Raw genomic sequence first — 11,438 nt, 5'->3', positions numbered from 1 at the left:
CAGACCTTTGTCTGGTAATCTGTGCAAAGAGCTCTTTCTGCTCCTTCATTTGCTTTAACGCGAGGCTTTCTACTTTTGTGCAATGCACCTAAGAACTCTCCCTATTATTAAAAGAAAGCAGGGACTAACCTAATTTATTTTAATTGTACATTAAGGGGTTTGTTCCTGGAGGTATGCTCGTATTTTTGCATGGTTGAACACCCTCTTTTAGTGTATGCATATGTCTATTTATACATCCAGCATGCTGTTTATTATAGGATTTTCGAAGTTTAGTATCTTTGCAGCAACAAAGTTTCTCAGTTTCTACTTGTATTTTCTACAAATAAGAATAACTACAATAGACAGGCATACTTTGTCCCTTGCTCATGGTGAATATAACAGAGGAGATTAACTGATAAAAGTGAATGAAAGAAAATCTAAAATTAGACATCTCAGCTTCTATAGCAGATCACTTAACAATTTTAGTGCAATAAAAATTTGAAAATGCTAGTAAATTTGAAAATGTTAGTAAAATATTTTATCCACCAGGTCTCTTTCATACATGTTTGCGATTTTCAGTGGGGTTTTTTTTGTAACCACAAGGAAAAGTATTTATGTTTAGCTGCACTTTTTAAATTGCTATTACAGTCTAACAATGAAGTTGATCCTACGAGGTCGATGGGGAAAAGACTCAGCACTTCTCGAGGTCAAGTCTGAAGACAGTTCATGTTGTAAAACATTTAAAGGATGAATTGTTCTTCTAAAATGTCTTCCAAGTTTCTACCAAGCTGATCACAGTAGTAAAAGTATATGAAGAATAAATTATTTGTAATACTACCGGAGGTAAAAAGCAGTAATAAGAAAGAGGCACTACAAATACCTTGGTGACAACAAAACTTGTTTCTACAAATGGGAATTTATATATTTGGATGCACTATGAATGCGTGATTCATACCTTGGGATATTAGTTTTCATTCAAACTTGATTGGTTCAAATCAAAGAGCTTTAGATAAGATTTTTTTATATATTGTAAATATCTAACTCAGATTAATCCTGCCTACAGCTAACAAGATGAAAAATCCAAAATGCTTCCAAGGCAGTTTACCTGGACAGTGTCTGTTTTATCTGTTTTAATCAGAGTTGTATTGGGTATCATGAAGGAAAAGGCATGGCTTTCAGTGTAACATAGCCAAGAAGCTGACATGTCTCGTGCCTTTCTCTTCCATTAGAGACATGCTATGCCTCCAGATGCTGCAGTCTGGATTTAGGGGCATATAATGCTCTTGCACAAATAAGAGTTGCATATGTTACGAGTTAATTCCATTTTGTTGTGTTCTCTTGCACATGGCGTTTTGAAACAGTTAAATGGAAAATATTTTTAGTTTACCATCTTGTATTGAAATATACTTGGATTATTAAATAAAATCTAAATCCCTAAGTGATATGTTCTACAGCTGAAATGCACAAATGTGTAAAGTTCATGGACAAAATGTCTGTGAGGGAATTGCACAAATCCAGACAGTGTCCCCATGTGCTGTATTTTGCATTTGTGTCTCAGCTCGCTGAAAAGTACACCAAACAATACACCTCTTCTTTGCTGCACAGCTGAGCTCCACCGAGCCCACGGTGCTGGGCACTTTTCAGCTGGAAGAGAAGGGATAGGATTAAATGGGCTCCAAACTTTTATTGTGGGCATCTAATTTAAATGAAATATATGAGATGATAGGCATCAAAGAAGAAGGGAGGGTGGCTCCTGAAAGTGATTCGGTGCTCCAAAGTCCAGTATGTATACTTCAATGATGTGAAAGTGCCTCAAAGACAGCCCTTTACTGGAATAGTTTATTGAACCCACCCTGAGACCTATCTGTGCATTGTATCAAAGAACATGCAAGTCTGATGCCTAATGAATACAAAAATCTCAGAAAGGTTCATTTCAAGAAGTAGTATAATATAGTCACAGCTCATCAATAAAGCTACATTCTGTTTTGGGGAGGTAAAGCAAAAAAAGTTTATGCAAATGTGTGTTTGGAAGGTGTCAGACTCCTTACGGTATGCCGCTTGGACCTTTCTTCAAGATAGTTAGAACTAGTCTGTTGTTTTTAATGTCAGTTGCGTAATTGATGGCAGCAAACTTAACATAGCTTCCTTCGTCAGAATCTTTGAGACAGATTTTGGCTTTTGGTGATGTCGCTTGGCATGCACGTTTTAGGGAAATCTCGCTTGCCCTTTTTTTTTTTTTCCTTTTCTCATTCTTTCACAAGCCATAATATCTGCATCTAAAAAACCTCCAGTTTAATCTAAAATAATCGCGTCAAACAATTGTTACTTTTTATTTATTTTCTCCCATCCAGTATCTGTTGCTAGTGTAATCTGAAATTAGGCTTTGATGAGCATGATGAAGCTATACACAGAAAAGTACATGTAATTTTTAGCTATTTGTTTCCTACAGCTATTATTAATTAAGGTTCCAATCCTGCAAATGCTTCTAGTCAAGCAAATCACCATGAGCGCAAACAGGACTCTGTAAAAACACAGGAGTGCTCCCATGTGAAACTGGCAAAATGAATGGAGCCTGAGCTCTTCAGGGCAGTGAATATCTTTCTGTTCTGAGCACTAGCTAGTTAGGGGTTTCTGCTCCAAGTCTAGAGCTCATCACACTATAAATCATAAGCAAACACACCTGCAAAGTAAATGACATAATCCCAGCAGCTATTAAAACCTAAATATTTTGTAGTTAGTTATTCTTGGTGCATAGATATGTGCATATGTGTCTTTTTCTCCCTCCAGAGCAGAAAAAATTAGACATGACTAGGAACATACACTGTGAATAGTATTTTATTCATTAATGTGAAGGGATGATGAAGATTAGTGACTTATCACTCTCCCAATGTCCCCTGATGGAGGCAGAATTATGAAATATGCCCCCTGCTGCTGGTCCTGCAAGGGCCTGGAAATGTCAGCCAGGGGACAACAAATATTTCAGGTAATGGTAGGGGGTTTTGATTCTATTTTGGTCTTTGTAATGTAAGCATACCGCGTATTTACCCAGCAAAAGGGTGTAAGTCATAGCGTGAAACATTTGATGCACAAAGATTTGAATCATCTGTATTTGTTATTCTGGGTGACTAAAATTTGAAGTATAATCAGCAAAATATTAACTGTGCAGCACGGTGAGAAGCAAGCATTGTTAAAAATGCTTGCTTCTGAAAATACGCTTTGCCTTTCTTCCGTGCACAACTGCGTCTATATTTTCAATGGGGGCTCTGCTAAAATGTCTTTCAAATACATACACAGATCAAAATCCACAATGCAAATTGTATTAAATAATAAAATGCTTAATATGTAAAAATAAAAGTCTCTTTTTTTTCTCTGTGATTAGTAATTTTAATAGGAGAACTGACTGGGTGTAGTGTCTAACTGTCAAGATCTGTAGAAAACAAAATGGAAAACATATTTTTCAGGCATCATTAACTTGCCTGCACATGCACTTTGAATGCATTTTTAAATACAAATGAAAGATAAGTATTACTAAAGTTCCATACAAGGCTCGTCATAACTGTTTTTTAGCTCAGCATTCTTAAGTGGAGATAATACTAGAAAGAATGAAACAATTGTTAAATTGCAATATAACATGCAGATTGGGAAACAAATAGCATTGTGTAAGATGGTTCAGTTTGCAAATAAACTATCTATTTAGAACAAACACACACCAAAATTTTGAAGACAACTTGTTCTGGGGCTTTTGGGTAGCTAATGTGGAATGCCAGTTTCCCATAAACTCTTAAAAGCATTCATCATAGTTCAGGTGTCAAGCCTAAGTACATTACCCATTTTAATATTTCATCAGTTTATTTAAATTAAAATAGGAAGCATAAGATATTTTACTTGTTAGAGGGAGCTGGCAATTCAAGTAACTTTTAATGATGTAATGCAAACTTGTAAATCATTTTCAGTGAGGGCCTCATAGCTCAGCACAACTTCTCTGTAAAGTACTAAATTGCTGGCATAGCTTTAAAATTTGTAATACTTGGAGATCATGAAAATTAGAACAGAATCCATATGTATACGGGAGAAGTAGCTGAAAATATGGATCCAGGCTTAAAGTTTTTATAGATGTGTTGTAGTCTTTAAAGCAAAAATTGTGCCTGATAAGCGTTAAACCATGGCACCTGTAAACGTTAAAAAGAGTGAAATGGAAGTACACCACAGAAATACAATGTTAAAGTTATGTGGTGCACGCGGTGGGAGTGACATTTCTCACAAAAAAAGTGGGTTTTATGGCAAAGTATAGTGAAGATACTGGTATGCCATCGGTTTAGGACAGGTAAATGTGATTACCATCATTCTTAACTAGTCAGGGATTCAGTATTTTTTGCCAAGTCAGTCAACAAATCGTTCATTTTCTGTGCAAGGATTTTCAGTTAAGGCACTCAAGTATCTTTGAAATGATGCATAATCCCCAGGCTTTATTATTGCTTGTATCTGTAGGTTTCCATTGCAGCACAGGTATCAAGAGAAACAAATTATAGTGCTTCTGTGGGAGTTAAACAGGCAGAATTTAGGGGAAAAAAAGGAAAGACTGAAAATAAACATACATCTGTTGTGAATCTGGATTGACTCTAAGGTTAAATAATGATGCCTGCCTTCACCAAATTGCCATGGAAAAATACGAACTGATCATAATTACAGTAGAATAAAACCTCGTCCTCTTGCTTTGGTAGGCTCTTGAGTACAATAAAATCTTTGGCTAAAATAAACTCAATTCATATTTGTAAGCTTTCTCTTTGACAGTAAGGAGAATACTCTTAAATGGCATAAACTGCCATCTTTTTGCTGACTTCAATGAAGTTATGACAATTTATATCACTCAAACGGTGGTCCCCAAGTACTTCTCTCTGTCTGATTTTACTGTAATATGCATGTTGCAGATATGCAAACCACACAGCAGAGATAACTGCTCAAGAATCCTACTTACATTCCAATAAATATTCAGGAAGATGGTTCTTTCAGCCTCCAGCGTAAAAAAAAGCAAGGCTACAAAAGTTCTGAAGAGCAGGAATTGTACACTGGTTCATTCAGGTCAATTTTATATGATCTCTTTCCCCATAAATCGTAAGCTCAAAAAATAAAAACCACCACCAAAAACGAAAAACACAAAGCAAATGCAAATATTAGCCCATACATGAAAATATAAATGATATTCCAAACTGTGTTGGCTCCAGATGTTTTTATGAGTTAAATCGTTTACTGTTTTCATATATTTAAAACATTCTATTTTTTCACTTGATGTTGTAAGCTTTGGGCAAATTTGCTGGCATTGATTTAAGTTATGGTTTTGTACCACATGTAGGTCAAATGCACATTTTGAAGAGATAGAATGCGAACAAGAATTCAGTCATTAATATTGAGAGGTAATAACTGCTTACACTTTCTTCGGTAATTATTTCCCTGGGAAGCTTTGCACTGAAGCTTTCTTCAGATGAGAAGTTACAAATTTTTGCAAACGATGGTATCATAGAGCCATAGTTGTTTGATAACTCTGCACAGCAGCTTTCTGAATTGTTTCAGTAGGCTTTTGAAGTTTATTCACCTTAATGTTAGTTGCCTGTATTTGCATTCTCCTTCTATAGTTTAAAATGAAAGCATAAAGCTCTATATAGATCTGTATTTCCAGTTCTTGTGTGCCTGAAACCTCTTATTAAGGAACCAGTAAGAACACTTGATGTAGGACTTGTGTACTTACTAGGGGATTCAGGAGCCCAAGGAAGCCCAGTCCCGAATATTCAGATTTGATTACAAAGCTAATGGCAAAGACTTAAGCGTGCCATTATAATTTTGTTATTGCCTTCTTTTCTTTCTTTCTTTTTTTTTGATTTTTTTTTTAATTTCTTCACCTTTTGGAGCCTCTCCTACCTCTCCCTAAAAAGTGCTATTTGGCTCCGTCTCTTATTTCTCTTGGAAACCTAATCTTTTCTCCCTCCCCCTCGCACCCTCTCACTTTCTTCATTGTGCTTCACTTATTTCACTTTTTTATTTTTTTTTATCCTGTGCGAGAAATCCTGTGCGGCCATCCCCTAGAATTAAAAAAAAAAAAGGGGGGGGGAGGGGGGGGAAAGGCTTTTTTTTCACACCGGTTTGGGTTTGGGACTTCCCCTGCCCCTTCGCAGCTGTGGCGATGTCAGGGTTTAAGCGGCGGGGGCCCTTACAGCAGGGCTCCTGGCACTTCTGCACCCCCTCGACCCCGGCGCCGGCCCCCCAAGCCCCGACGGCGTCTGGCCCCCGCGGACTGACAGGAGCAGGTTGGAGCCCTGAGGTGCGGTGCGGTGCCGTGCCGTGCGGTGCCGTGCGGTGCGGAGGGGAGCGAAGCAGCCGCCGGGGGGTGCCGCGCCGCCGCTCCCTGCGCTCTCACCTGGGGCCGCCAGGCCCGGCCCGGCCCCGCCGCCCGCCCCTGGAGCGCTCGGGCCGCTGCCGCCGCCGGCGGGGAGCCGGGCGGGGGCCAGCCGAGGCCTCGCAGCTCTCGCTCCATGGCCCTGCTGTTTCCCAGGGACCCTCGCAGCCCCGCGAGTCAGCGAACCCACGAGGTTCAGCCCCGGAGCTTTCTTTGTGCTCCTCTCTTCTAATATTAGAGCACATATTGAAACGATAAACACAATGAAAAGCACAAAATATTTCATCAGTGTTGTAACTGTATATTTCCTTTATTCTGAAGAAATATCAAGTTTTGAACAGTGCACAGAGGCAGCAACTTCTGCTTTGGACACCGCTCGCGTTTTAAAGACCGCGTTGTTATATGTAAATCTAAAGACAATTTCTAAAAAGCATTAGATGTCAGAAAAGGGGGGAAAATCTTACCGTCCACAGACTGCTGCAGGTTCCAGCCCAGCCTGAAACTGCAGGGAAAAGTGGAGCAGCTGCTGAACAAAAGTTTTACTTTTTTTTTTTTTTTTAGAAAGTCTGCAAAACTAATTTCCCACAAAATAGGACTCAATTTCCGTTTAAGAAACTAGCTCTTGCAAATCTCATACAATTGCTGATTTTTTCCAATAGCAATTGAAATTCACTTCATCTTTCGCACATGGACCCAAGAATTTAGACTGAAATTGCAGGAGCGCAGTGCTGCTCCTTTCCTTTTTTTCTTTTTTCTCTTTTTTTTTCCCCCATTTTTTTAAATTTTAACTCAATAAGTGCGTTAGCCTCATTCAAACAAGTTAGCAGCCGCCTTCGTGGCTACTGTGAATTCCACTATACGCGTGTTAAAAAGCAAACCAAAAATCCATGCCGGGCTCCCTAGGTTGTCCCTCTGGAGCCGCTACAGCCCGCAACGAAGAAAATGAAGATACAGGGAATAAAATTTAGGCGAGTTGTGGTTTTGAATGGACAGGGGACAAGAAGGGACACTTGACCTTTCCCGGCCCGATGCGGCCGCCGCTGAGCGCCGGTGGTGCCGCAGCAGAGCGGCCGCGGGCGCTGGGCAGAGCGCGGGGAGGCCGGGGCAGCGCCGCGCTCACTCTGGGGCCGGGCGGTGGGTGCGGGTGGAAGGTCAATGCCCCGCACCCGGCCTGAGATCCGCAGAGCCGCGCTGCGCTCTCCCACCTGGGCGCGCAGGTGAGGCGCTGCCCGGCGCCCTCCAGCCCCTGGGATGGGCAGAGAGATAAAGGGGCCGCGGTGGTCCCTGCACCCCCGCCCGCCACCCCTTTGGGTGGGTGTCGCTTCATGGCTTTACTGCACTCCCCTGTCCCGCTTCCTGGGGGGGTGGTGGCACCCCGGGCGTCCCCGCCAGCTCCGACGGGGCGGTGATGGCCCCGCGGGGGCCGCACCACTTGCGGGGGAGCACCGCCGCCACCCGCCCTCCATCTCTTCCCCCCTCCGCCGGCCCTCGGCGGGGGGGGGGGGGGAGGAGAGAACGGGGGCGGCGGCCCGGGGCAGCCCCGCCGGGGAACCCGGCGGGAGGCGTGCTTCCCGCGGCCCGCCCGCGGGCAGGGAGAGGCGGGCTGCGCCCCCACGGAGCCGGCCCCCCCTCTTCAGATTCCCCCCCTTCCCCTCCCTCACCCCCCCCCCCGGTGCCGCGGCGCCCGGGGCGAGGGCGCGCAGCGCTGCCGCCCGCTGACGGAGCGGCTCGGCGCGGGGACGGCGCTGGCGTTTTGGAGGGAGTTTGCATGTGGTCAGTGCTGTGTTGCTGAGCCAGCCCCCAGCTCACATTACACACTACTGTATTTATAACCTCTTGGAGCTGTTTCCCCCTTCAAGCAGTTCTCTGGGACCACCTTCTATTGGCTTCAACCTCTCCTACTTCTTGACATCTGAGCAGCTCTGAGAAAGGCTCATCTAGGTCCGAGTGTTTATGCAGCGGAGACTGGCCGCTAGGGCTAAAGACCTGGATTATCTGAGCTCAGCTGCCTGCTGCAAAGTCTGTCGTTGCCGTTTTGGAAAAAAAAAATCCCAACCCTGATCTGTTTACAGTGAAAGTTGACAAAGGGTGGTGAAGTTGGATCTTTCCTAAACTCTCCTGCCTGGAACCTGAGACTTGCATGCCATGGATCACACACTCTTTGGCTGCCTGCGCAGCCCCCATGCCACTGCGCAGAGCTTGCATCCTTTCTCCCAGTCTTCTCTTGCCCTGCATGGAAGATCTGACCACATGTCCTACCCTGATCTGTCTTCTTCTTCTTCCTCTTGCATAATAGCGGGATACCCCAATGAGGAGGGCATGTTTGCCAGCCAGCATCATAGGGGGCACCACCACCATCACCACCACCACCATCACCACCACCAGCAACAGCAGCACCAGGCTTTGCAGACGAACTGGCACATTCCTCAGATGTCGTCTCCTCCCGCCGCGGCCAGGCACAGCCTCTGCCTTCAGCCCGACTCAGGAGGACCCCCGGAGCTGGGCAGCAGCCCCCCCGTCCTGTGTTCAAACTCTTCCAGCCTGGGCACTAACACCCCCACGGGGGCCGCGTGTGCGCCGGGGGACTATGGCAGGCAGGCTCTGTCCCCGGTGGAAACAGAGAAGAGGTCCGGCAAAAGGAAAAGCGACAGCTCAGGTAACGGATCACGCTTTACCCTGCGGGGCGGGAGGAGGGTGCCAGGGGCAGCTGCGCTGCCGGGATCCGGGTCCACCGCCGCGGCCCGGCCCTGTTCGGCTGGCCCCCGCCCGGCCGCGCCTGTCGCGGCGCTCTCGCCGCCCGCTGGTACCGGGCTGCCGGGTGGCTCAAACGCGCTCGCGGGATCTCCATCAGTAAAGCCAGCTTTAGTAGGGTTACGGGGGAGGGGGGAGGAATAAGAAGGAAAAATCCAGCACGTGATAGAGCATGAAATCAAGGTGGTGGTGGTGTGTGCGCGGGCAGAGTTTCCTAGAGTTGAGGAGAGAAACATTTGTAGTTCTGGTGAGGATTTTAGCATCTGGTCCCGCGCCCCCCTCCTCCCTGGCCGACACGCCACCGCTGCTTCAAAATTCGGGATATAGCGCGCTCCTTCCCTCCCGCCCCTCGCCGCGGAGCCCAGTGCCGCTCCCAGGCGATGCCCAGCGCCGGAGCTCGGCCTTGGACGTTGGGCTTGGAGAGGTTCCGGAGCCTCGCTGTCGGGCAAGGTCTGCTTGCGCTGCAGTGAATCCCGGGACGCGTGGAAGGGGCAACATTACGGGGCTGGAAAGCAAACGGGTGAATGGGAGTCTCAGAAAGCTGCTTCACTTCAGCTTGCTGGTGGCGGGGGCGGAGGGAAGGAAGGAGCTGTCTGACTTATAAAATCACTGCAATTCTTACTTAAAAGGCGAGCACAAAAAATGTAGACCCGCAGTCATTCCAGGGCAATGATTCGGCATCACTGAGCGTGCAGAAAGACTTGACATAATCTCAGCTTTTTAAAACAGCAGAGCCTGTCAAAGTCCCACTCTGACAAAAGCCACTCGGTGAAGGCAGCGCGACTGATGGCACTTTTGTCAGGGCACGCATAAACTGGGGAGTCACCAAAAATATACTGAGACAGGGACTTGAAAAAGAGAGGGCTCAACAGTTTGAAAACTCAAGAGCAGGCGTAGCAAATTGTTTGTTATCGAGGAAGAGAAAGTGAAAGGCTTTTCCAGATATTTATGAAGTTCACAACCGAAACATGACCTCTTTCACCGTAAATGTGAGCTTGCTAAAGTGGTGAGCAACAGAAGCTATTTTGAAAAATAACCTTCAAGGATACCATAATTTTCTTCATTATCTGTTATATTAAGAAACACTGAGTAATTCAGAATGGATTTAACTGAATTTCATCTCACGTAACTCATATACAGGCTGAAAACTATCCCAGGATTAAAAGCTGTATTAAGTTAAAACACTGGCGGCAAAATTGTTGCTTCTTCACTACATTTTCTAAGATAGGAGGAATTCTCTGCTATCGTGAAATGTATGAGCAATACTAAAATTTCCCAGTTACTACTGGGAAAAAACCTGGATGCCTGGTGGTGTTGGGATTTATTGTGTTTGTCAGTCTATTTAAAGCTGAAGGAAAAAAGGAAATCGGTCCCTTTCACTGTCAGGGAAGTATCTGTGTCGCTTTCTGGTTACTTCATTTGCAATCCAAACCAAAGAAACAGTAGTGGGGAATGTCTCAACTTTCCCTGGAGTGACTGGAGCCTTCCTCTGGATTTAGTGGACCAGGGCTCAAGCCTTTAGCCATGGTTATGCTTATCTTGCACAGTACTCTAAACATCACTTTCTAAGACTTTCTGAAGACCAAGGCAGGTAACTATTTCCTCCTCCTTTCCCCTAAGAAAAAAGGCATTATGGCTGTTCATATGATTGTGAATCTCTCGAACTGAAAATAGGCGTCTTTTAGCAATAACTGGGTAGCTGCTGTATCTTTGGTTTTTATTCAGGAAAAGCTTGAGCTTTGGACTGAACATTTGGCCTGACATTTTTGGACTGACCCCACCCCTTTATTAATCCTGACCTCTGGTGCTTGATATTTAATGCCCTTCTAATGTATGGCAGCAAGAACTACTTTTAAGTCACTGCATTTCTATATTTGTCATCCATAATTGCCTCTTATTTTATTAAAAAATCATCCCCTTTATTTCTCATTAATCTGTGTTTTTTAAACAAGTTACTGCACTTGAAAGAATTTTATCCATGCCTTCCCTACTTTTTGGAGACTTATTCATCACACTTGGAAGTACTTCAATAGGCATTTGTATAAAATCCTAATAGTAAATAACTAAGAAGTGAAGAGAGACTGTTTAAGTTTCAGTGCCAGCATTCTGAGAGAATTATTAATGCTCTTGCTTATTTACAGATATATTTCCTCTTCTTAAGCATATCACTTAAAGCCACAGATTGTTCAGTGTTTTCTTCAGCACTGAATCTGTTGGGCATTTCGGAGCTGAATTAACCTTATGCTACCCCTTTCCCACACTGCTCTGCTTTTATTTCTTAATGTTTAAGATCAGGAGCATTGATTCATAAAGCTGAGTC

At 44.3% G+C, this 11,438-nt stretch overlaps 1 protein-coding gene across 1 annotated transcript in view; it reads left to right on the top strand.

Moving 5' to 3' along the window:
- Positions 1-8,472: 8,472 nt before the first annotated feature.
- The window catches only part of MEOX2 (mesenchyme homeobox 2), a 53,388-nt gene continuing 50,422 nt past the window's right edge, over positions 8,473-11,438 (top strand). The window contains exon 1 of the mRNA XM_030503969.1: positions 8,473-9,023. Coding sequence (XP_030359829.1) covers positions 8,513-9,023 — 511 coding nt within the window. The 5' untranslated portion in view covers positions 8,473-8,512. The remainder of the gene's footprint in view (positions 9,024-11,438) is intronic.

This window comes from Strigops habroptila, chromosome 1 (genome assembly GCF_004027225.2).
Source record: "Strigops habroptila isolate Jane chromosome 1, bStrHab1.2.pri, whole genome shotgun sequence".
NCBI lineage: Eukaryota > Metazoa > Chordata > Aves > Psittaciformes > Psittacidae > Strigops > Strigops habroptila.
Note: the sequence above shows the minus strand (reverse complement) of the source record. Positions and strands in the feature narration are given on the sequence as shown.